The sequence below is a fragment of the Nanorana parkeri genome, unplaced genomic scaffold (assembly GCF_000935625.1).
Source record: "Nanorana parkeri isolate BGI_ZX_2015 unplaced genomic scaffold, ASM93562v1 scaffold378, whole genome shotgun sequence".
Lineage (NCBI taxonomy): Eukaryota > Metazoa > Chordata > Amphibia > Anura > Dicroglossidae > Nanorana > Nanorana parkeri.
The window spans coordinates 214,279-242,119 of NW_017306646.1; the positions used below are offsets into that span (position 1 = coordinate 214,279).

The following is a 27,841-nucleotide window of genomic DNA, read 5'->3' on the forward strand; positions in this document are numbered from 1 at the left end:
TCTGCAATTGTATGAGTAATTTCTTTTAAGAGTAAAAGAATATTACAGCAAAAACCACCAATATCCCCAGAAGAAACAACTGTATAGGAGAAATGCCTGAGCTTTGTTCTACATAGCGAGTTCTCGTTGGCTTCAGTGTTCGATCCCATTGACTTAGGATGGTTTTTCTAGCTTTGTCCCACTTTCCAGGTCCAGCTATTCTATATTGATATGGTGTGCAGGGTCCAAAAAAGACGTGCCAAGCAAGTTTGGGATCAGTACGAAGAAGCTCCCACAAATCAGGCTTCACACCAAGTGATTCCGCTAATTCATCCATGTATTCTATGTAGTCCACCTGTATGGTATGGCGCTGACTGAACACATAGCTGGACATGAAATAAAAAATCATTATTATTAATTATATATTCCTTTAATTTTAGCTGCATTTATTGACACAATCGAAAATGTAGTAAACCGGAATACAATTTTTACAATATAGGAAAGGGCTTTTCCATTCACCATCTGAATTGTAAAGATATATTCCCACTCACCCTACCTGTATTTTTTTAAAGTGTAACTTCAACCAAAAATGGGAATTTTGGATAGAGTAGGGAAGAGTTAGCTCTTCCTTCAGCTTGGTATTGCAGTGGTGGTCACAGTTAGGGAGATTACCCCCTCACTTTCTGTGCAGGTGACAACTGAAGCACAGGGAATTCCACTTACTATCTGTCCCAACTTTGGGGTTGAGGAAGTGATAGGGAATTTTTGCAAGGGGGACACAAAATGCAAGAAAACTGACACAAGTTTTAACCCTCCCTACTCTATCCAAAATATAAAGGGAAAATAACTTTTTTTCTGAAGATCTATTTCAAGCAGCTTGCCATAAGTGAATATCACTTTCTTTCCTTCAGCTTTCATTCCTTAATTACTGAGATGTCAATAGCGTAAATGTCTCTATTGTTAATTAATAATGGCTAAAAAAGGGAAACTAAGGAGTCATACCATGGGGTAAAGTAAAGTGATGTGCAGTAGGGAATAGGAAGAAAAAAGGATGTGGTAAAAGGCCAAAGGTCAAAGTGACAGTTGTTCCTGTGCAGTTGAGGTGCACTATATAAATATTTTTGACACCTGGCCATCATAAAACCAGGTTTGATGAGTTTGGTGTGAAGGATCTTCATTGGCCCACACAGAATCCTGACAGCAATCCTATTGACCTTTAGAATACATTGAAAGCCAGGTTTTTGTTCAACATCAGTATCTGATTTTTTGGGGGACCAAATGGGCACCAAATTTCCGCACACATACTCCAAAATCTTGTAGAAAGCCAGAAGAGTGGAGGCTGTATAGCCCCATATTTTGTGTGTGTGTGTGTGTGTGTGTGTGTGTATGTGTGGTGGAAGCAACTCCATATTATTACCAATGATTTTAGATGGGGATGTCCATCAAGTTCATAAAGGTGTGAGATGGTAAGTTGTCCACAAATGTTTGTCCATATAGTGTATATTTACATTGCATCTTTTGCTCTGTGCGATATTCTCACATTTTATCATATTCTTTTTATGAGTAAATGCTGGCTGGATTAAATATTAAAAAGTTATACATATCAATACACTTGACATCCATTCTTCCCTTGGTTTTATTTTCCATTGCAAAAAAATTTTTTGTTAAACAATAGACATGGCAATAGAAGGCAGATAAGAAATGATTTACATAATAAATATGTATTAGTTCTAAATTACATTTCATTGTGATTAGCACAGTATCTATTTTTTCTTTTTTCATTCTGTGTCAGTTTTCAGATGTTTTCATTTTCAGGGCTATTGGGAGGTTTGTTTCCAAAAAGTATATGTCACTTGCAGCAAATTGCTGCAATTACTGTAAGTTTGTCAGTCACAAATAAACTATCAACAACCATAACTTTCTGTGCACTGGCAAAGTTATATCCACATAATTGTAAAAATATACTACATTACTTTATTTTTTTTAAGTTTTTTTTTTTTATACTTCTAATCTTATTTTGGCAGGATTTTAAAATTTACCGTTTTGCCATCTCTTCTTTCTTTTTTCTGATATCCTCCTTCATGGCGCTAGCTGAGGGCAGCAATTTTGCTCCTAGAGTTTAAAGGGACACAAAAAAATGATAATAAGTATTTTTTGCATAAATGTACAAAAGAACTAGACTTCTAAGGTTACTCCACTTTGTTGTAGTTTTGTATAGAGTCAGCAACCCTTTCAAGGTTTTGTTGTTGATGGTGTCTCTTCTGCGGAGATTCACTAGGGTTGATTTACTAAAGGCAAATAGGCTGTTCACTTTGCAAGGGAATTTGAGCTTGCATAGGGAATTTTTGCCCTAGCTTAGTGGATATAGTGAAGCTCTGCTGACTTTCATCATCCAATCGAGTGCAAGCAAAAATCCTTACACATGATTGGGTATTCTTTGCAAAGTGGATTTTCACCACATTCACTAACCTTAGAGAAAAATCCTCTGCAAAGTGCAAATTCCCTTCCAAACTGAACAGCCTATTTGCCTTTAGTAGAATGAACCCCGTTGACTCCATTTGTCGTAGTGACTATTGTTACCAGAACTAAAAGTAAAGTAAATTCAAACTGTATGCTGCTAAAGGTGACAGTTTAAGGTGACAGTTGTCTAAAAGGGAATTTCTCTGACTTTGGATCAATCTACTCACACTACCTACTGGGTCCACAGAACAGGAAACAAAGATAAATCTCTGAAATGGAACCAAGAGATCAAAAAATATATATCTGACATGGGTATTAACTATTCCCTACTCTTTCTAATATTAAAAAATGTTTTGGCTTTAGATATATTTTGAAGCCCATCTCAAGTTGGAAAGAGTAAGGATCTCTGTAAGATTTTTTTTAATGAATGTTTCGGACCGCAAAGATTTTTCATCTCTCTTTCTATCCCTGTGACATCAGGACAATAAATGGCAGAAATAAATCTCGCCAAGCCAAGTAGACACAGGGGTCTATTCACGAAGCTGCCGAGGGTAGCTGAGTGAATGACCGATCTGAAGTGAAGTGAGCCGAACACTGTTCGGCTATTCACTTCAGGCTGGTACGGCTGATTTCAGCCGTACATCGGCTTGCTTCGAGTGGCTTTGGGTCGGCCGAACATGCTCTGCATGTTCGGCCGACCCGAAGTGCTGAAGCAGTTTGACTCAGCCGATCCAACATCTGGATCGGCTGAGCCGAACTTCCGGCATGCTTCTCACTGCTGTTCGGGCCATTCTTAAAGATGCCGAACAGCAGTGAGTGAATAGTGAAGAGGGACCGAGTAGAACAGAAAAATAGTTTAAAAAGTAAAAAAAAGTAAATAGAAAACGATTGTGCGGAGCAGTGCATTAAAAACCTTGCAGAAGTTCTACAGGGCTATTCATTAAAGGGTGAAGAGTTTGGAGAAGGCAGGAGAAGTGAACAATCTAGGACAACATAGCTGAACTGGAAAGTGAGCTGAAATGGAGAATTTTTCCAAATCAGCTATTTTGGCCTAGATTGTTCACTCCTCCTGCCTTCTCCAAACTCTTCACCCTTTTGTGAATAGACCTGCTAACTTTTCCCTACTCTACTCATAAAGGGTGTTCTCTTTGTAGAGATTTTCCATCACTTATTCTCCCTGTGATACCCTGTGTTCCCATACAGATCCTACCCTACTCTAGCCATAATTTAACAAAATGCTTTGGCAGGAGAAACTATAATGTGGGCATCATGAGCACATATTTATACTATGTTTTCATGATTACATATATGTAGATTTTAAGTGCAGGTTGTCTTTTCAACAATTCAGGGTTCACAATTATGGAAAAAGCTAAAATAATTTACAGATAAATCAATGTGTTACAGGATAATCTCACTTTTTCAGAATTTGTAGTGCAAACTTATTAGGATAATACATATTGCTATAATGTCTCGAAGATCACCAATGCCTATATCAAGATACACGCTCTCTAAATAATACTGGGTTCTAGAAGTGTATCAGTAGTAGTTACACCTCCCTCCACAAAAAAAACACTAATGTGTAGCTGTTACCGCAGGATACCGAACAAGAACACTGAAACTTACTTTCATAATATTCACACTCCTTAGATCTACTCCACTGCCTGTAGCTGACAGTGAAAGAAGTAGATATATAGAATGTACAGTTAGTACCCCCAAAAGTAGCACCTACTGATGAACAACCTGGCACCAAAATGGACAATAGCACTAGTCATTACAAATTACTTGGATCACACCATACCAGGTGCAGTCAGTGAGGAAGGGACATAATTATGTAGCCTGCACTCTAATTTTTGGATGGCACACTATCTGTGTGCTGCAAATGTCTTTTTGTAAAACTCAGGTTTCCTGCTGAGGCTATATGAGGGTCAGCTGTACAGGTAGAATCTAAGCACTAGAATAGATTTAATACAAAAAAGCTTTCCACAAACATCTAAATTCAGATGGTTTAATACACATCGTCGGATTGTGTATGTCTAGGCCTACAGAAAAAACAGAGGGAGCACTGAGATAAACCTCCATATTTCATATAAGGCCATACTTCAGATAGGCAAAGCAATAACCAGTGGCCAGTATAATCCAAACCAACCAATTGATTATTTCACCCAAGTAGACTTAAACAGGGCTTATAGACATACATTCATGGTCTGACTTAGGGTCCATTCACACTAGACGCTATGAACTGATCCCAGCACATCGCACTGTTTCCTTATTTTTTTAGAACTTTATTGAAATGTCACTTGTGACATTTCATTAAGTTCTACGAGTACAGCGTGATGCAAGGCGGTTGTACCGCGTTGCATCCTGCTGCACTCGGAAACAGTACTGCATCCAGTACTTTTATTCAGCATACACCACCAAGTTCAACTGCAGAAATTTGGTGTGAACTGTGTCCATCTGCATATTGCCTTGTCTTGCGTTGGGTCTGTGCTGAAAAAACAGCCAGTGCGGCCCCAACGCATCTGGTGTGAATTCACCCTGAAAGTGTATTTCCACTTTTGCAGCCAAGTTGGGATAACACCTATTTTATATTTGTTACATGTTCCCATTCACATCACATAAGCTAAAAAAAAAATTAAAAAAAATGCTTGCAGGTTAAAATTATTTTTATTTGCTAAAACCTCTACTTGGCTTCTGTCAGGACGGGCTGTGAGGGGTTTGTGTTAAACGTATCTGTACTGTGCTGCTTTATTTTATTATAATTTGTAAGGTAGATTTAAACACTGACTGTCCTAGAAAAAGGTTACAGGATTACAACCCTGGCTTTTGCATTGTATGTTAATGAGAGAAACAAGTTCAACACATTCCTGTCCTCAGTCTTTCAATAAGGACAGGTCACTGTGAAGGTGCTCAGAAAAACTAGGATTTAGCCATGTTGCCTGCTGCAAAAAAACATATAAACGGTAAGAAATATATATTAAAAAAATATTTCTCAGCAGGAACACATAACAAACATATAATGGGGTTTCTCTCAAATTTGCCATTAAAAGTGGAAATATACTTTAAGCTCATGCCTACAGACATCTTAGTTAAGGCTGTTTATTGTTAATTGATTTAAAAAAATATAATGTACTGAGTCTCTCACTTAAGGATATGCCACAGCATACTCCAAATTGAATACATGAGGATGCGGCCACTAACATAAAGAGTTATATTTTCTGCTCTGCCTTGCATCTTGCACACTGACTAGTCTGATGACATAAACATTTTGCATACCTACGGGCCTGTGAAATATGCACAGTAGATATAGCTGCAGATGCATAAGGAGGAACATATATGTGATGAAGCAAAAGGAAATACAAAAAGATACTAGAGTTGGTGGTGGGAGGAAGAGTACTGTCATGGACTAAGGAAAAAGACAGGGCCTTTCACAGGAACACATTTTTAAGACAGATATTAGGACAGCTCCTTCCTGGTAGAAGCTCAGTATATGGCAACACATCTAACACTGAATATAACTGTTTTTACTTTTCCCACTAAGATCTTTAATATATGGGTACCTACCAGTGAAGACTCTTGCAGCCAATCGGCACTGCATTTCCGAGATGGGCATGATGGCTCCAAGCGGTTGTATCAAACCAATGACAGCCAGCGTCTGTTTCTCCAACTCGGGCAGAAAAGTATATTTATATAATGACACTTTGTTGTTTTCCGCTTTAATCTCTTTGCAAAAAGGGAAGCTGAAGCTATAGCCTGTTGCAAATATGACAACATCAATGTTTTTTTCTTCACTCTCATCATCAAAAATGGCATCCGTTTCTGTAAACCTTGCCACGTTGCATTTCACCAGTACAGTGCCTGCAATAATTCGGTTGGGAAGATCATCGTTCACCATGGGATGCTGGTTAAAAATACTAACAACAATAGGGAAAAATGGTTATTAAAATGATGTGTAGAACAGTTGGAATCTATGTGATACCCTTTATTGGCTAACCTAGGATGCAATTTTTCTGGATTCCTTAGATCCCTATTATTTAAGCAATGTACAAAGCCTGAAGAAGGGATCAGAGGAATACTGAATGTTTGCATCATTAGTAACTTAGGCTAGTCAGTAAAGGTTATCACTTAAACTTCAAACTTTCTGTACTAATTGATGGCTAACCTGTACAATGCTCTACTACTGCTAGGATAAAAATGATCCCTTAAGGATGTTTTCTTAAACTTTGTAGCTGTTCATTAGATGGATTCCAGTATATTTTGCCAACCTCAACATTGTCCTGGACTCTAATGACAAGCTTTTTACCAGGCTGCTTCTTCTTAGTGACCTTTCTGTCGGTTTGCAGGAGCACCAAGAGCAGTCAAGTCTTCCTCTAGAAGTGAACTTCCATGAACTGGTCTTCTGACACCTGTGCCACTCCCTGCCCCCTCACTTCCTGTGCACTACTCCAGGTGTGTCTGGACCAGAAGTGTATGGAAAGCCTTCATGTCCTTTAACCAGGTACATGATAATGGGCCTCAAATCTATAGTTAGTATATGGACCTGAAGGGTTTATCAATTTTCAGAAATCCATAAGGGTACTGCTCTAGTGGAGCTCTACTGTAATAAATGTATTTAATTTGCCTATATAGCCAAGTGTGAACTATGGTGGTATCAGACTGGTAAACTGTCATTGAAAAAGTAAATTGATCATAAGTATCAATCTCACAAAATGCAGGGGGACTTCAAAGCCATATGTAAGTACCTCTAGGTGTCTGCATTGTATATCTGTCAGCAGCTGTTTTTTTTTAATTTGACTCATTTAGACAGTCTCTCTATCTGCTAAATTGCTATAATTTTTGATCTAACATTCATTTCCTACACATAACTGCCCAATAGCTAAATTCTTGTGTTTTGGATCCTTATCTTATAAATTTGCTCAAATATATTTTCTTAGAGATGCTTGGACCTAAACCTGAAGAAGTTCAGCCTCTCCCAGACAAGATGCAGCATAAAAGGGAGGTTGCACAGCACAGTATCATATGGAAAAAGACAATTTTCCCCAGAAAAAGTGAGAGAAGCCTGCTAAATCTCTACAACTCTAATTACAGGCCAACAAAACCCACATTTACAATACAGTTTCACTGGCAAGTTAAAGTGTATATGCCCCCAAAACACAAATGTAATATATTTCTTCTTTCTAATCCTTAAATGTGGTGACTACAATAGTTTTCTTTTCTAGGCTTTAGGTAAATAACACACTGTCTGTCCTAAGGTGGCTACACTAAATAAATCCACTGTATCTATGGAGGGAGCCATGGTTGTCACCAACGCTGCTCTTCTGATTTGGATTACAAACATGTCTTCCTTGCCTCATCTTCATTACATTGAGGTCAGGGAAATTTGTATTTTAAAGACCATAGCTTGGAAGGAAGATAAGATTGTTTTATGCTTTCAGTTCAATTCGCTGGAAGATACAAGGACACTGCATTTCTGGCAAGATCAACAGGTATTACCTGTACTTGCTGAAAATTTCATTTTCCTGAAAAATGGAAACTAATGCAGCTGCCACATCTAAGAATTGACACTAATAGCAAAGGGTTCCCATCTGAATTCACAGTTCTGACCAATTGCCTCAAAGTATGGTGCCACGCTTTACAGGCAGATTCTTCTTAATGTAGAATAAACACATGAATTGGGAGTCCTGCTGTAAGAGAATGATTCCATTGTTATGGACTTGCTGGAGGGTATAACATCAAACCCTAGTGTGAAAGAACCAAGTTATCGGATTTATTACAAGAATCCAGTGAGCGACTCAATGGATTTGTGTGCACCAATTACAATATAAGGTACAATTATAGTTCACTTTTTCTGGTAATCAACAGCCATTTGGAATATTTTTGTAAACAACAGCTTTCTGGACTAATTTTGCATTGACTAGCAAATGGCTGTTTTGCTCTTTATTGTGAATTTCTTAACCAAAATAATACTATATATCCCAACACCCCAAATCGATCAAACTGTTTGCAAAAATTGAATATCTGTGTTGTTTCTTTTCCTTGATTCACACTTTTTATGTTTTCAAAGATAGCATCTAGAAGATATCTCCTGAGAAAATGGTTTGAGAAAACTGACTTGAGTAAGGTAAGACAAAATCATTGTTTGGTAAAAGCCAGAAAAAGTTGCATGGGTTCACTAATACATATTTAAGTTAGGTAAATACCCTACCTGTGTTTAGGTTTCAAGCCATAATTTGCATGGTCAAACCGCTGGTTCATTTTGGATTCACCAACATAGTTCAACACAGGAACTGGTAAGGCATGTTTCAGTGTATTTAGAAAGCGAGTAAGATGTAACATGTCCACTGGATATCCATAATTAGAGACCCGATTTAGAACCCAAGATCCTCTCCTGGTACTGAGAAACACCTGAATAGAATTCAGTTGGAAATATTTAAAAAGTTGACACGTATAACAGAAATATACCAACGTGCCAGCAGGCTCCTGTAACCATCACAACATTCTGTCTCATATCTTTTTCAAAATAATTATATCAAAGAATCCCCAGTACCCCTTTAGATCTGCATCCCTGGTGGCCACTGGGGGGAACAGATTTGAGCTGTGTAGTCTGCTAATTGTTTGACTCTAGTTGCAGGCATTGCTAAAGGGAAAAGGTGTGCTTTTTCACATAAAGCTTGGGAACAAAATGATTGATGGCAGAGAAACTAAAAGCTAAAAGAGGGGGGTCAGCGAAAGCATGTATCAGAGGGAGAAGTGATTGATGAATGATGGAGGTCATTCAGACCAGAAAATGGTGGGCTTAAAATAGCTGCTGCAGCATTAAAGGGTTATGTTGTAGAAATGAAAATTTACATAGGATTGAGAGCATTTTGTTTCTGCAGAGGAAAGGACTTGTTACAAGTGTGGTAAAAAAGTTAATGCTGGAGTTCACCTGTGCGTTTTTCCAGCGCTGATCGAATCGCTGAAAAAAGCTCAAACAGTGAAATCCCATACTTCCCTATGGACATGATTCCCACCTGAGCGTATTTCAGCCCGTGGAAATGCGCTGATAAACGCCCTACGCCCAAACAAGTACAGGAGCTTCTTTGGGGCATTTTTCCGCGCGTATCCGTTGGTATTCCCGTGTGTGGCTCGGGGTTAACAAATCGGTAACCCCGAGCCACACTCAGGAATACAGCGTAGGACTTACCTTGTTCGCGATCCCCGCTGTGTCCTCCGGCCGCTGCCGACTTCCGGGTTCCGTCCCTTGTGAGTTGCCGCTTTGCAGGGGGGTGGAACCGGCGGGAAGTTTGAAAGTTTCAAAAAAAAACCCGAAAAAAAAGATAGAGACAATAAAGTAAAAATTTTTAAAAAATCATACCGCCAGGGAGGTATAAAATCGAGCGTCGAACGTGCGCTTTACTGAACCAAAAAACTAGCTGAAAAAACACGCCTATGGTACGCCCAGGTGTGAACCCAGCCTAAACACTGGAATTCAGAACTAAGTTTTCACTGGACAACTGTGCTCTATGGAGACTTTTAGCAACCTACAGTGTTAAAACAACTAAAAGTTACAAAAACTAAAAAAGCTTGATGGTGCCCATTATATCCACCCAACAATAAAATACTTAGACTAATGATCTTGTGATCTTAAACATGAATGAGCAAATCTGCCTGAAATTGATTCGCTGGCTTTTTGGCGAATCCTGTCAGAAATTCATGGAACCCAAACTCAATCCCAAGAAACCCCAAAATATATTTTTTAAAGCTACAGTACAGCAGGGACAGGGTCTTTTCATGTGGCTTCCAGGGCAACAATTAAAATACACAAAACCTTTAACTAACATGCTTAAAGCTGGATGTAGTGTTAGGGAACATAGGAAGTACATTTTTTACAGGCCATCTCAACTACAGTGTACACTGGCAGCACAGAATTTATTTATTTTTCTTTTAAAATTAGCTTGGCTTACTTACAGCAGCAGCACCCAATATAATTCATTTCAGTTAAAAAAATATTTATTTCAAGTAATTTTAGCAGCAATACATGCTCTTTCATTAAGAAGCAATAGTCACGCTTTTACTTGCAGATAGAAAATAGCCAGTAGGTCACTAAGGCAGTCCATGTTTTCACTAATGCAAAACTGCCCTGTCACTGGCCATTTTCTATCAACTCTTATTCATTTTAATATGAAGAGGTTTTTTCCTGTAAACAGACAATATCTGGACGTATCTGGGGTCTCAAATAATTGACAATTGTAATAAATTTGATATACATTGCTTATTTGCACGACTACCCCTTCAACATTTTTAAAAACCTAAACTTTTATTTGGTATTAAATTAAAAGCTTTAAATGATTCCAACAAAAGTGAGTGTCTTTGCCAATACTTTTATACATAGAATTTATAGTTTTCATTTAGGGGTGTCTCCTCCTCCCCTTGTTCCTGTATATGCCCATTGATTTCTGTTTTTTAAGTCCTTCTGGTAGCATTGCCCTACCTCCTGCCTTTGAGCTTCTAAAAGAACTTCAGAAATTGAATTATCATTACCAGGATTTCCTGGGAAATCATACCAAATCTATCAACTTATTCAGTATTTCTAGAATTTTCCATTAAAAAATGTGGGTTATTGTACCCCATCTCCTTCTATATGGCCATGGGTATACTTCATCTTTCTAAAGGTTTCTAAAACACATGGCTTTAGAATAAGATGGGGTACAATAACTCAATATTTTGACAGATCTGAAATATCAATATCTAGATTCTATGGATTCTCATACCTAGTTGGTTTCTGGGAAAATATTATTAGAAAAAGTGAGACACTTTACAGGCAAATACTAACTCAAATAACATCTTCCAAAAAACTATCTGCATTGAATCCGCATGTCTCATGGTGCTAGTGATTAAAAGCAGGCCAATATAGAGCAATATAGGCACAATCAAGAAGCCTAGATTTCCTTACATTCAGTGGGATTCACTTGCCATTTGCCCTGCAGTTTTTTAGTATTCATAACATACAGTACATCAACAGTGGAAGTAGGGGGAAAATTCCAGTAGCACAATCACTTATCCTCATTGAATGTAAGTTGAGTCTTTGTTGAATGTATGCAGTGGATAAATAAAACTCCAGGATCTAGGTCTCTATAGTATTGGCTACAAAGCCATGGCCTGGGGACAATAATGTAGCTATCTGTTTTGGGTAGACTTATCCCTAAAGCTGAACTCCAGTCAGCTAAAAAAAAATCCATTCTGGTAGCTTGTTCTCTCCCCTCCCACATCCCAAGATAGTAAGCTTCTAATGCATGTTTAGTCTAGGGAGTATGGTATAGACAGTCTTATTTACCTTATTCCTCATTTCTGCAGTCTTCCTCCCTGCTGGACAACCGGTCCTACAAAGCCCCTCCTCTTTATCTGTTATGTGGCTGCCTCCTCACTAATTTGATCAGGCACAATGCAGGGCAGGTACCCCTGAACTGTGAGGACATTGAGGTCCAACCCGCATTGTAGGAATAAAGGAAAGTGGAGCAGAGCACCAGAGCACCATGCTGCTGGGGGAGCAAGGAATAAGGTAAGCATTGATCTTTGTTGTATCCCCCGGGAATAACAAACTTTAAATGCTTACAATCTGGGAGAGGGGTGGGGAACTACAATTTTAAAAGCTGGCAGAGGTTCCTTTTTTAAAGTAAACTTTTGATGGGAGAAATAGGGAGGCTGTCATTGTTGAATTACTTCTGTAGATACTTTTTTGGCTTTCTTGGCAATAAGGATGACTCGTTGGTCAATACTACAAGTCAGACCCAGGACACTGAAGCATATCACGAAAGTCAGATTTAAGTCTCAAGTCTCAAAGTAATAAAGCCACAGGGTCACAATTACTGCCAAAAAATTAGGATTTGCAGAATGAGAAGTAGCGATGGTAACCTCCATGCTTGTTTAAGAAAAGGTTTCCTTTTCAACTATTGTCTTGCATTAAGAATGAAATGTACAATCACATGTTATTGGCTTTTGGTCAATTATAGTTTATATCTTTTCCTGTGGATTCAGTCATACCTGGGATGTGGTTCTGCTGAGCTCAACAGCAATGTCTCCACCAGAGTTTCCAATACCGATCACGACCACTCTTTTACCTGCAAATTCTTCGGGGTTCTTATAATCCCGACTGTGAAGGTAGCGTCCTTTAAAATTTTGGATTCCTGTCACATATAGATACAGAAAGATATACATTATTGTTTTACAGTTCTATAAAAATGCAAGAGATTTAACCTAATAGTCCTACAGATTTGTTCAGCTTTTTATTTGAAATCAAGGTTGATGCCCACTGTTTACTGCATTTACAGTATGGCATCTTTTGTTTCATAAAAGCTTTGATCAAATTAAGTAAATGTCAGAGGTATTTATGTTTACAGAGAAGCAAACACAAGAATGTGATCATTAGTATCTTTATGATGTAACTTTCCAAGGTAAAGAAAATATCATGCATGCTAATCCAGCTATATACCTAAGGCCCCTTTCACATGGGTGCCATCTGTTCTGATCAGCAGGGGATCCATGCACAGATCCCTTGCTGATTGGAGCAGTATGGAACAGATGTGGCTCTTATGCCATCCATGTCTGTTTGGTTTTTTTTCCTACATCTTAGAGAAAAAAAAAAGCTGCATGGACCTATATTAGTGTATGGGGAAGGTAGATGTAAGTGGATATGCGTCCATTTACATCAGATTACCTCCAATCTGCCACAATCAGGTCTGCCAAAACGGAACTTTGTACCTTTTTCTTGCCGGACCTAGACGGGGTCTGGGGAAATCAGATGTAAACGGACACCTGACTCCCTATAGAGTTACATTGAGCTGCTGATCTGCATGCGCATTTCACTGGTTGGTTTATTGGATTTTTCACTGTATATGTTTTTATTTATGTTGGTGTGTTCAAATAAATTGTATTGTGTTTCACAGAAATGTGTTACCAGCTATTGGTTTCCTGCTACTACCTTTGCAACTGCCAACACATTGTTACAAAGCTGTGCTAATGTATTTTCCTGAATCAGGATATGTAACAATGTAATCTCTTGCTCCTGATTCATATACAAGTCCCTTCATCCTCATTTCAGACAGTGACTTTCAGCTGTTCCAGAATTTTCATAATGTTCATAAGTGGGGTAAAGAGATTACTGCTTTAGAATCAGTGCTGCTTTGTATACATTAGGACAAGTTAATGATTTCAAAAATACTGTTTCAAATGTGTACCTTCCTAGCACCAAACTTTATCAGGTACAGTTACATACATAACGATACAAATGCATGGACCTTATGGCCAACTGGTCTTTCTACTACCATAGGTACCAGAACAGCATCAAACTATATAAGGCAGATGTAGCAGCAAATCACATTTCAGATTACTATTGTCATGTTATTTATTTCTGCCTGGCTGATACAGGCTACTGAATGTTACACATCGCCATTTCTGTTTTGCTGTAATCATAAATACTGTAAGCATGATAATGGGCCTTCACCATGTGCAGTCTTGATTCTACCAGTGTTTGTTTAAATGACAGAAAATCATATTCAGCAACTCGTTTTCTGAATTGTAACATAGGGGTCTATTCACAAAGCTGCCGAAGGATCTGGTCATAGCTTCGGCCGATCCTTCGGCTAGCTTCGGCCCCAGGACCCCTTCGGTTCAGGAGAACCGGGGGGGTGCTGTACGGGCTATTCACCTTTGCAATAAAGAATAACGTTGCATTAGAAACCAACTTCAGCTACACAAAACCTGCAATAAAATAATCAGCTGACCTGGGAATGAGTCCAGAGGGAGATGAGCATCTGTATGATGGCCGCTACAAACAAGTACAGCATCATAGATGGCTGTCTCCTGCTTGCCATCTTTTTCGGTTGTGACATCCCACTGTCCAGTCTTGGCAAAGTCTGGGCGTTTGGCAACACTTAACACGTTGGTCTGAAATTAAGATGCCTGCCATTAATTAAAAATTATGAATTCATCTCTTCACTTAAAAGAGTAACATTTTAATACATTATCCAAGGAAAAGCCAGCATCTCATCAAGTCAGATGTAAATGCAATGCAAAGGTCAAGAACCAGTTGCACATCAGTCCTATTCATGGCAAAATATTAGGCTTTGGTGGCATTGTGAATTGAGGAGATGATGGATCACTTCTAGAAATTAAAGCATATTCCAAATATATTCCCACCACTTTAACATCTATTTACAAAATAATTTGCGGAGCTATTCATCCAGTAAAACTACATATGTGTACATTTGTTCTATGCAAACTAATTAGCTGTTGTGAGAATGGAGCAAAATCTAATGTTATTAAGCATTTTGTTATCTGGTCAAATGTTTTTAGGTATTTAGGAGTAATCCATATACCGAGGTGAATTCCTCCTATATATTCCTCACCACCATAACTAAGGTCTGCAAAGTGTCCGTTCTGTATTCCAAATCTAGCAAATTAACATTAGAAGGCACATATATGGCATAGTTCTTATTAAATATAAACTTAGAGAGCATGCTGTCCATCTAGGGTATCCAAAGCGTGCTCATAAAAGTTATTTAATTTCACAGTGATGCAATGTGAATGGGTTACTGCTCAGTGTCTATACCAGTGGTAAGCAACCTCAGCACTCCAGCTGTGGTGAAACGACAATTTCTATGTGGCATTGCAAGACTCTGATAGCCACAGGCATGACTCCCAGATACAGGCACTTGATGGGATTTGTAGTTTGACCCTAGCTGGAGTTCTGAGGTTGCCTACCCCTGGCCCAAATACATTCAACCAAATAAGAAAACGTCTTGAGGACATTCAATGTTGCCCCAATCTCACAACAGCCTGTTAATTTGCAAAGAATGAATGTATGTGCAGCTTTTGCTAGGTGAATAGCTATGCAATTTTTTTAAATAGACCCCCTTTGTTTCCTAAAAGTCAACATTTCTCAGGTCTCTTTACGAGGTCTTAAAAACTGGTTATTTATTTGTTTAGAAGTTAATCGTTGCTCCATTTATGACACTTTGTTACAGGGTCTTTTCTATTACAATTATACTGACATATTGTTTTTATATTTTGTATAGTAATCAAAATAATTTATATATGTATTGTATATACTATATCATGTATTCATGTTCTATGCTTTTATTTCCAATCTATTCTTTTTTATTATCTATCTTCTTTGACCTTTTTATCTAAAGTATGCTGTTTTCATGCCCTAGTTGCATAACATTGTCATAAGTAAATGATTGCCTCTTTCAACATTTAATATTTTGTTACAAAAGAATATCTTGTTCCAAACTCCCAAAAGAAACTGAGTTGCTGAGAAACTGTCCTGTCTAATACAACATTACATTATTGTACTATTGCACTCAGCCCAAACAGGATTACTGTGAATAGCCAATATTTTACGTATGAGATTTTACTGCCATGCTGTATCATGTTACACACTATCATTATTAGTACATTACAAACAGTTTAAGAGTCCCCTAACAACATGTATAGGCGTTAGCACCATATGTTAAGGATTAGTTGCTGTTCATAGCTGCTCTACTGTTTATAATATGCCCATATTCATAGCTGCACAGCCAATATTGTTGTTCATCAATAACCCATACATCATTTCACAACATACAAGTTTCAAGATCTATATTTTTAGTCATGTGACTGTAATTATCAGATCTCATTTTATTTTTAAAGTATTGCTCCTTATCCTGCTGTTTTAGCTTCGTGAATTGAGGCTAATTGAGTCTATTGCCTGTACTTAGTCCTCATCCACCATAACCACAAATCTATTATAAACATATTTTAAAAAAATGCTAATTCAATGATTCCACAACTGCCTCTATGCATGTTTGGTCATGTAGGCATCCCTATATTACATATAAACCAGAAAATTGGTTAAAAAGATGCTGCATTCTATTAATTATTTCTATGTAACAGTGGCTGTGTGTACCAGCAAAACTGTCAGAGCGTTCAGCTAAGGTCAGTTACAGAGAGATAGGTAACCTTCTTTTTTACAAACATATACGCATACTGGACAACATTAAACCACAGCAAGCTTACCTTGAACTGGATGTACTGTGTCAGCTGAAAATGTTCTGCATACTTTTTGAAATATATTAATATCTTGGAGTTGTGCATAAAATTTGGAAAATCATCTGGAATTGGGAAATCACTATAACTCATCATCTCCTTTGAAGTGTTGATAATGACAGATTTATAAATACTTGCTCTGCCATCTTCTGGATTTTCCTGTAATGGATTATAGTTTAAATATGCAATTATTTTCTTGATGTAAAGCCAGTATATGAACATACCTTTGGTTTAAATATACTTGACAAATTAAGTAAAAAATCATAGATAACTATTTTCAATTTAAGCATTAGAAATTATAAATGCTAACTTATGAAACAAATATCAAAAGAACAATAATATCCCTTTAAAATCCATCATGACATTACAGCAATATTGCGCCTTTGTAACTTCCTGTGCATTGAACTAAAACCTCAAACAATGTTATCAGCTTTCTCTCCAATATTCTTTGGGTCTACAAAGCCATCTCCCACCCTATGTAATGGACATAAGGAGAGGATAATGTGTCCAAATCAGGAGAGCAGCCTAGTGTTACAAAGCTGCTCCTCTATAGATACAGTGAAGTTAGTAAGTGTTGTCATCATAGGATAGGAAGTGTGTTACTGGCAGGGTCACCAGGTAGAAATGTGGAGACTGATAAAGGGGTTCTAAGGCAATGGCAAAAATCAGAGGCAAGAGGGGACACCCCTGCCTCATACACCTTTGTAAATAGAAAGAAATACACAATAAGTAATTAATCTTCACCATGGAAACATGGATTGCCATAGAGAAGTCTTACCCACTTGGAAAAGTTAGGCCTAAAGCCAAATGTATCAAGTATAGCCCATAATTACTCCCACCCCCCATAAACCAATGCCTTTGCCACATCAAGGGTAAGTGGATTTGCATGTTCAGGAATACCATTTGTATGTAATATAAAGCATAAATCCTGTTTGGCTGGGATGTATTATGGTGTGCACCACTTAGGCCATCCTAGTGGCAGGCCCTTTGGCTAAAATTTTGATCTGATGGAATAGAGAAATGGAAAGAGAAGAGACAGGGAGAAGAGGGTTGTTACCTTCCTTCAGAAGCACCACTATAGTAGGTTCATACATTGAGGTCAGACGGAAACTGGTATTAGGTATTTAGCATAACTAACGGGTCTATTCACGAAGCTGCCGAAGGATCTAGCCGTAGCTTTGGCCGATCCTTCGGCTAGCTTCGGCCCCAGGACCCCTTCGGTTCAGTAGAACCGAAGGGGTGCTGTACTCAGTTGAGCCGTACGCATATGCCTCGGCTCGGCTGAGCCACGCTGAAAGCTGAAGCTGGCCGAGCGGCTGGCCATTGGCCGGTCAATAGCCTGCTTCTGACAGCTGGGGGGAGCCAGCCGAGATCAGCGTCCCTGGTTACCTGCTAACCAGGGACACTGATCTCCAAACAGCAAACTCTCCCTGGAGCTCCGGGAGTCTCCCGCTCCCGGCCGCCAAGGAGAGAAACACTGCTGTTTCTTTTTTTATTTTTTCTATTCTGACACAGACGTGTCAGAATAGAAAAAATAAATACATTTTTTTTTGCCCATTAGAATGCATTGCTAGATTCCTATTGGCTATTTGAATTTGCAATAGCCAATAGTAAACTAGCGTTGTACCTGCCCTCTGCTGCAATTCTCCATCAGGTCCATCAGCAGAGGCGGGTACGATGCTAGTTTACTATTGGCTATTGCAAATTGAAATAGCCAATAGGAATCTAGCAATGCATTCCAATGGGCAAAAAAAGAACAGCTGGTTCTTATTAACATCAAGAAGCAGCATCCACTGTAAGTGATTTAACAAGCATTTGGAAAAGCTTAAAACCCTTTTGACATCAATATCACTTTAGATCTTAAAAATGCTTTCAGGTACTTTAACTATTAACAAAAATGCAGCTTAGTTGTGTATCACTTAGCTGTAGATTAGTGGCTACACAGTATCAGCACAAATGCAGAGATGATTTCAGGATCTACAGCTGAGTCATACACAAATAAGCTACATTTTGTTAATAGTTACGGAACTTGAATGTGTTTTTAAGATAGGGATGTTCAGATACCAAGTACCGTACTCAGTACAAGTACATGTACAGATACTTTTCTAGGTCCAAGACTAGACTAGAGAAAAATTCAAAAGCTAGGAGGCAGCTGTAATTCCCTTGAGCAACAGGTTAACAGTGCAAAACATATGGCAGATCATAACTAGTACATAAGGCTAGATCAGTCTGTGATAGGGTATCGTGAGTTTCGCAGTGGCACAAAAACTGGGAGACATGTGGGGAAGACCAATGTCAAAGATTGCCAAGTTCAATTACCAGGTATACTCTAGAAAATAGGGTCTGCGTAGGGTGCTCATGCAGCCAGGCAAGTGGAAACCTATATATAATTCTTGAAATCACCAATGACTAAAACAGAGAGAGACAGGTTCGCTGCCATAAACTGTGCCAATGTTTTAAGCACCTGAAACCTCATTAGAGTTCGGGAGAGAAACAGATGGTTGCCAATATACATTCCAAACCAAATAATTTACAATAAATAAACACATAATGACTCAACTTGTCTGATCAAATCTGATTACAGGAAAATTGTATTTTTTGTGGATAAGAATAGCTATGCTTTGAGCATAATAAAGAAGAACTCCAGGAATTTTAAAAACGTACATTTGCAGTGGGGCTACTTCTGCACTGCAAGGGTTAACTGCTCATTTTCGCCTAGGTGATAGGTGGAGATAAGCATGGACACCATAAAGTAGCCCAGCAGTTACAAGAGGCTGAGGGTGAGTGTAATACACCAGAGGAGCATAACCATGGCTTAATTTATTAAAGCTGCTCATACAGACCTGCAGGCCATGTCCATTCAGATATCAACACATTTTATGCACATAGACAAACCACAGAACCAATCATGTTAGCTGCCATGATGCTGCAGGAGAAAGCTAAAACGGGTATTTCTGTGCTGTTGTAACATGAAGCTGTCCCAAATGAAAGTGGAAACTCATTAAGTGCACTAACCAGCTGTGGCTACATTTACAAAATAAAGAAAATCTGTAGTGGCTCTTATTTGGCAGGTAGGCCATGAACTTCGAAAAAGTGGTTTACTTGTCCAAGATTTTCAAAGAGACACAGGCAAAGTAGTAGCTTGCAAGCAAATTCTAGGTTTAAAGTCTGGTTACGAAATATCAGCTCTGGTCTTATACACACTTTTGCAAGAACTTTTGTTAAGCAATTAAGTAACTAACTTTGAATCTCCATAGCCCACCAATGTCTTCAGTTCTCTCAAAGCAGGTGGGTTCCAATCCTTCCTCTAAACAGCTTTTAATAGCAACCAGGCCACTAGCCCCAGCTCCTATCACAGCAACCTTTTTCCCCATATTGACCTAGAAAACAAATAAAAAGAAAATATGTTAAAGAAGCAGATAATTAAAACATAACATAAAACCTTACAAATACACACATATGACATGTTCATATATTTAAAGCCTTAGTCCTCACTAAACTAATATTTTGGTTAAGGAGAGATGTTGGTCAGCTGTTACACATTGATATTGTATGTAGTAGCTATGGCAATGAAATCTTAAAGTACAGATTTGGGTCCCACTCTCTCTAGCCATGCTGTAGCACTTTTCATACATTGATGTGCACTTCACATGTTTTCTGGTAAGTGACATTGGAGCACACATCAGTTGCAGCTGTGAAGGGGGCTCTGCTCCAGACGAGCCTGGATCAGTTACTGGACCTCCTTTAACGGATCTGCAAAAACCAGATACAATTATGACAAAGCACCCAGTGGGCAGGACCCGTGAAATGATCAGTCACAGCAGAGTTGTACAGGGAAGCTCTTAAATGTGGAGAGAACAATGACACTTCCACACGTATCCTTTGTCCAGCAACATGTGATTGCTGAGGTCTGAATTAAAGTGTATTTAATAATGCAAGCCAAAATCGTAACAAATAATTATAGGGTATATACATATAAGCCAAGTGCAACACAAAAGAAAGAAAAATAAGCGAGAAAGCCAATAGATAAGCAAGGAAAATTTTACCTGGGAGAACTAAGGCACAACGGATGCATAATGGAAGGATTATTACATTCTGTACCCATAGTCACACAGGCCTGCTGTAAGAATCAATTTTCAGTACCTGTTCGGTGTTTTGTATTGACTGTAACTGGTTTTGCCGCTTAGTAGTAGGGGATAAAATAAGAACAGGGGACAGTCCAAATTCTGCGCGGGTATCGCAATCAAAACAGTGATATCTCTTCCAGTAGCAGCTGTCTGAGAGTGGATCCACTTACCTCCTCTTACTTCCTGTTGTGTCTCCAAGATAGAATGATATGTCTCCAATCAGCCGCACAAAACCGAGGTCCATAAAAATCCAACTTTATTGTTGTAAATTCCATACAAAGTTCAAAAGACAAGGTATACACCACCATAGTATTTCTCCAACTACAACACCTCTTACGCGTTTCACCACCTGGGCTTAATCATAGCTCTATGCCTCAGAGAGCTCTATACCTCATACCTCTATGATTAAGCCCAGGTGGTGAAACGCGTAAGAAGGTGTTGGAGTGGGAGAGTATGGTGGGAGATGGTGGTGTATACCTTGTATTTTGAACTTTGCATGGAATTTACAACAATAAAGTTGGATTTTTATGGACCTCGGTTTTGTGAGAGAGATTGGAGAGATATTATTTGACAAGTAGGAGCACGCTGCAACCTGCACCCGATGTCTGTATTGATCTGCAGTCCGGTGGAATTGGAGCCGCGAGTTTTTTGCTTTTTTGGATAGGACAAAAAAGATGCTTGAACATTCACTATCCTATCCAAAGCTAAACAATGCTTAGGCTATGGATACAATTCAAACCATACAAACCAATTCTTAAGGTACTGTATATGTAAAACCAACCACTAAAAACACACATTAGCTTTCACCTATTAGTTAAAGCTTACATTTTTTGTTATATCTGCAGATCTCACTAAAGTAAATCCAGGTGATTCTGCCATGAATATACTTGTTCCTGCACTTCCTGTTATTAGGTGACAACACTCTGTCCCTATTCCCTAGTTGTGCTCCTGTGTGGTCACCCTGTCACACGGGCAGGGCCGTCTTTAACGCAGGGCAAAAGGGGCAGTCGCCCAGGGCCCAATCATTGTTGTGGGGCCCAAAGCAGCTGCCCCTTCAGCCCACATAAGATAAACACATGCATCCTGTCTGTGTACACAGCATCGGTGCTCTACAGACAGGAGGCTACATACAGCATCATAGACGTGGCTCTGGGCTCCGCCCACTATCAACTTGGCCCCGCCTCCCGCTCTCCGTACTCTGCTCTCCTGTGTTGTCTGGGGCCCTGCTGGGAGCCCACACCGTGCCCTGAGATGTCACCCCCACTGTGTCCCCTCCTGCCTCCCCTCTCTGGACCTTCACACCAAGTAAGTGCCCAAATATGCCACAGTTTATGTATGCAACAGATACATATACTGTGTGCAACAAATACATATGCAGAGCAGGTTCCTGACATTGCGTCTCTAGTTCAATCTATGCTGCTGAAGCAGGATTTAGAGTTTTTAAAGAAAATGTCATCATCAAGTTCTATGTATGGCTGCAGCAAAGCTTCCTGTACTCTCAATACTAGGGATGCACCTATCGATAATATTACAAACAGGATCTGTGCTATGGAACAACAAACCCCTAAGCTGCCATGCTAAAAAACTGTATATAACACCTAAAAAACGTGAATTATAAACATGCCCTGCGCAATAGAGACCAACTACATGTGCAATCTAATCTGATAATCTACATGTGAAATAAATACAGAAATATATAAATACGCAGATTCACCCTATGGTGAATAAATACATATTAGATATTTTCCCACTATATATTGTATTTATTCACCATAGGGTGATTCTGCATACTTACAGTATATATTTATTTCACATATAGATTATTATTAGATTGCATGTGTAGTTGGTCTATAAAATGTATTGCACGTTTATAATTCACTAGGGATGCTACTGCACCGATAGCGATACCTGCACAGCCCGTCTGAGACCCCGTACACAGCCCTCCTGAGATCCCGTATAGTCCTCCTGAGACTCCGCACAGCTTCCCACCAGGATATTGAATATCCTGTCTCTCTCCTGGCTCTCTCTCCTGGCTGTCTCTCATTGCTCTTTCTCCTGGCCGTCTCTCACTCTATCCCCTGGCTGTCGCTTCTGCCTCTCTCTCCTCTCGGTCTCTCCCATTTCTCTCCTGTCTGTCTCTCCTCGCTCTCTCTCCTAACTGTCTCTCTTTGCTCTCTCCCCTAGCTCTCTCTCCTGGCTGGCTCTTCTCTTCTTCTCTCTCTCCCGTCTGTCTCTTCTCGCTCTCTCTCCTGGCTGTCTTTCCTCAATCTTTCTCCTGGTTGTCTCTCTTTGCTCTCTCCCCTGGCTGTCTCTTCTCGCTCTCTCTCCTGGCTGTCTCTTCTCACTCTATTTGGGCTGTCTCTCCCTGCTCTCTCCCCTGGCTGTCTCTCCTCGCTCTCCTCCCTGGATGTCTCTTCTCTCTCAATCCTTGCTGTCTCTTTTCTCTCTCTCCCCTGGCTGTCTCTCCTCACTCTCTCTCCTAGCTGTCTCTCATCACTCTCTCTCCTGGCTGTCTCTCCTCTCTCCCTATTCTGGCTGTCTCTCTCCTGGCTGTCTCGCCTCATTCTCTTCTCTCTCCCCTTGCTGTCTCTCCCCGCTCTCTCCCCTGGCTGTCTCTCCTCGTTCTCTCCCATGTCTGTCTCTCCTCCCTCTCTCTTGTTTATTCTAAAAAAAGTTGCAGTGTGGTGTTAGACTGTTCGGGATTCGCTTGAAGAAAAGGCAGCAACCCTTGCAGCACCATTCTGCTTACTATGCGTTTGGCATCACATAGTGTTGCCCCCACCTCTTCCGTATGCTGCTGTTAGGGCCGGGGGGGGGCCCAAGAAACTGTTTGCCCAGGGTCCAATCAGTATTAAAGATGGCCCTGCACACAGGCTTCCAATGGAGACAAGAAATAATTTATGAAGGTCAGGCATGGTCCATTGTTCTCATCATCAAGAAACCTAATCAGAGAAATTTCATGCAGGGACTGCTGGAGTGTATATAGACATTAATTGGCTGCAGAGAGACTGTAGAAGATCAGCAGCACCCTGCAGCATGCTGTCAGGAGACACGTTTTTCTTCTCAGGCTGTGGTTGCTTTCTAAAAAAGAAACTCTAACCCTTTGCACAGCTTTTGTTTTGATTAGGAATGCACCGATACTGGTATTGGTATCAGTGCCGACACTGAGCAATTGGGCGAGTACTCGCACTCGCCCAAATGCTCTGATACTTATCCCAATACTGGAACTACCGGTCAGATCTCCCTCTGCTCGGCAGTGCCACGAGGGAGCATGGAGACGGCTTCTTGGCCACTCAGGAATCCAGGCGGCACATCATGATCCACTTTCTAGTTTCCTGATTGGCTAGGAAGCCAGATTCATGCTGCCCCGCAACACTGCGAGGCAGCCTGGCCTCCTGACCAATCAGAAAGCCTGACGGCATGTCATGACCTGTCTCCTAGCTTTCTGATTGGCTAGGAAGCCAGGCTGTCTCTCAGTGCCATGAGGGAGTGTGAAGCCGGTGTACTTTCGAAAGAACATCAGCTTCTTGGGCAATCAGGATTCCTGATTAGCCGGGCCCATGCTACCTCGGGATGCCAGTATCGGTAATTGGTATCGGCAAGTGCAAAAAAAAATATATTGGTACTCGTACTCAATGCCAAAAAACGTATTGGTGCATCCCTAGTTTTGATGCAACTAGAATGTGTGTAGCTAAATTAAACTCAATCTCCAGGAAAATTATAATTCCCTGCCACCCCCCCTCTAGCCAATGCTTGTGAAGAAAGATACACTGTCTCTTGCCAGCTCCATTTCCAGGTGCAGGGGACTGCTGATCCAGCACTGCCCATGCTGGCTGATCCCTGACAGTCCCACTGCAGACTCTTCTGGATCCTGAGTGGACCCAGCTGACGTAAAGCCAATAGTAAGTACCTATGCCACACATGCAGTCAAGTGGACACTTGAACAAAAGCCCTGCCTTCTGGGAACAGAAAAAGAGAGATGACCCAAGATTGGAGTGTCGCACAACCACTTTAAGTGAGTAAAAAGAGGATTTTTTTTGTAATGCCAGCAATAATTTGGAGAAGGATTGCTAGGGAAAGCGGTAACAGGAGCTGTGGCCAAATCTCAGGCTTAAAGCAGAACTAAACCACTTATGAATGTTGGGTCTCCAGGAGCTTTTTGCCATAGTGTGCAAATATGGTGAGCATATTTGCACATTATTGCATGCTTATCTTGTGATTTACTCTCCCTGCTGCCCCAAGGCCAGGTTCTGCGATGCAGAACCTGCGATTTAGTTAAAAAAAACTTTCACCTAACTTTATTGCTATCACACAGTAGAAAACAATTCCCTGTGTGATAGCAATTGGAGGTGAAAGGTGACAGGTTCTCTTTATTTACCCTGTCACCTCCAATACAGGAGTTCTAGCACAGCACTGTGCTGGAACTTCTGTGACAGGTGAGAGAGGAAGAGCACAGCTCTCCCCTCTCACTGTCTACAGTCTACACGGAGTGGCAGGGTTACTTTTAACCCTGCCGCTCTGCTCACTGCAGTCAGAGACTCGGGACTCGGCGGCGGAGGACGGAACCAAAGGAGAGAGGTAAGTGCAGGGGGGAGGGGGAGAAGGCTGCACACTGTTTACATGTGAAATCGGCGACATCGCTGCCGCCCCTCTGCGCCCTGCCGCCCCCGAGGCCAGGCCTAGGTGGCCTTGTGGGGAATCCGGGCCTGTGTGAATGCCCTTCTCCAGCAATACAACGGCCTTCTTATCACCGGCACTTTCAACAGGACCAGGTCTTTTTTCCAGATTCAGAGACTTTGATCATCTTGATTCACTTGGCTGGGATGGTGTAACTCTTGCGCATATGCACGGCAATTCCTTCATCCCGGCACAGAATCCTGCAGGGAACATACACTGAGCTGCAGTGTACACTTCATTTGGCCATACACTATACAATTAGATATTACAATCTCCCTACATACATACCTAGGGGTCTATTCACAAAGCTGCCGTAGGCAGCCAAGTGAATAACCGACCCGAAGTGAGCCGAACGCTGTTCAGCTATTCACTTCAGACTCGTACGGCTGATTTCAGCCGTACACCGAGTAAAATCAGCCGTACAACGGCATGCTGCGGCTGGCTTCGGGTCGGCCAAACATGCTCAGCATGTTCGGCCGACCCAAAGTGCAGAAGGAGTTCGACTCAGCCGATCCAACATCTGGATCGCTGAGCCGAACCTCCGGCAGGCTACTTGCTGATGTTCGGCTATACTATTCGGTACCTCTGTGGGTACGAGCAGAATAAAAAAAAAAGTAGAAAAAATAAAATAGAAAGCGATTGGGCGGAGCTAGCTCTCACTGTTTTCTGTTGGCCGGGCGGTTCTGCTGCCATCAAAAAAAAACAAAACACCATAGGAATGCATAGCTAGATTCCTATTGGCTATTTCAATTTGCAATAGTCAATAGCAAAGTAGCTATTGCACCCACCCTCTGCTGCTGTCAATCACTAGAAGGGGACCTGATGGAGAACTTCAGGTCCCCTCTGCTGATTGACAGCAGCAGTGAGCGGGTGCAATAGCTAGTTTGCTATTGGCTATTGCAAATTGAAATAGCCAATAGGAATGTAGCCATGCATTCCTATGCAATTTTTTTTTTATTCTGACGGCAGCCAGCGGCTCCGATGTCAGAAGAAGAAAAAAAAAAGACAACAGAGCAGGGAAAGGTTTACTCTGCTTGATCGAGCAGAGTAAAACTTTCCGGGAGAAAGTGTTTCTCTCCTGGGCGGGCTGCCGGGAGCTGCTATCTAATAGCGGGAGACTCCCGGAGCGTCCGGGAGAGTTGGGCTGTCTGGAGATCAGCATCCCTGGTTACCTGGTAATCAGGGGTGCTGATCTGTCTGTGCAAGTGGCCGGAACCAGCTGTGAGATGACGCTGGCTCCGCCCAGCAGTCAGTAGCAGGCTGTCGGTCGCCCAAAGGTTGGCCGTTCGGCCAGCTTCGGCTTTCACTTCCGCTCAGCCGAGCCGAAGCATATGCCTTCGGCTCGACTGAGCCCCTCTGCCAACTTCTGGAGCTGTACGGGCTATAGTGAATAGCCCGTACAGCAGCCCAGGGTTTTTTTTAATGAGTTTACTTCTGCATAAAGGAAATGGCAATTGTTTATGATACTCAGTACTTTAGAAAAATAAGGGGTCTATTCACAAAGCTGCCGAGGGCAGCCGAGTGAATGACCGATCAGAAGTGAAGTGAGCCGAACACTGTTCGGCTATTCACTTCAGGCTGGTACGGCTGATTTCAGCCATATATCGGCTGAAAAGGTTTACATCAACTTAAAAAAATTATGTTTCAATGGATCTGAAGAACTCATCAGGTTTAGTGAACATAGGAGAGGTCAGCCTCAATGGGTGATTTCATTCCCTGTTCTGAACTCTTTTTATCAATCCACCTTTTTGAAATTCTGTGCCCCCTTCTATAGTTCCACACATTCTATAACAACAGCAAATGAGTAATGCTCAAAGAAGGAATCTAGTGTTAAAAGTCTTATTTCATCTGTACATACAGAGGTGGGAATTTATCATAGCAATTGCGAGTGTTTGAACTTGCACAGAATGTATTTGACGCTCTTTGCGCCGATTTATGATTCTAGTGTAATGTTGTTGATAAATGAGGTTTAATAGACTCCAGGAAAGAAGACTTGTAATTCCAGGCAAAAAGCTTAACTGTCGCTTCTTGAAGAAGGTCATGGGGACGTCTTAAGTTGTGATTGTTTTGTTAGGTGATGCTCCAGTTTCAGACAGCCGCAGAACAAGTGCAGATGAAAACAGGTGCAAAACACGTGCAGTTGGAAAAGTAGTGCAAGCTCAAGTCAAAACGGGCACATGTTAAAAGACAGATTTGCACATAAAAAAAAAAAGATTTAAGAGGCTAAAACTGTTGCAATTCCGTTGATAAATTCCCCCCCGAGACTCATTATTGTGTACCCTACTCAGCATTGCATAACATCAACGTCTCTGTGACTGCCAAGAAATAGTATAAATACAACATGCAAGGTGTTTGAATAATATGGATGCAAGTCAGCACAATAAAACAAACAGCCAGATCATAAAACGTTCACCAACAACAGGAATATTTAAAGTTTCTAGAGATGAATACAAACCTGCAAGTGAAGGAATATCTGATTTACTAAGAAGTGTTTCCTCGGCAGGCTACTGCATGAAATTCAGACTACTGCTTCC

General features: G+C 40.6%; 1 protein-coding gene across 1 annotated transcript; it reads right to left on the bottom strand.

Annotated features, from left to right (window-relative positions):
- On the bottom strand, positions 1-27,841 carry LOC108789128 (dimethylaniline monooxygenase [N-oxide-forming] 5-like). Its single transcript, XM_018559066.1, has 9 exons — positions 27,763-27,841; positions 19,746-19,883; positions 16,474-16,662; positions 14,199-14,361; positions 12,460-12,602; positions 8,642-8,841; positions 6,001-6,350; positions 2,019-2,091; positions 1-365 (listed from the first exon to the last, which is right to left on the bottom strand). Exons 2-9 carry the CDS (start codon positions 19,875-19,877, stop codon positions 26-28), a joined length of 1,590 nt encoding a protein of 529 aa, XP_018414568.1. The 5' UTR covers positions 19,878-19,883; positions 27,763-27,841; the 3' UTR covers positions 1-25.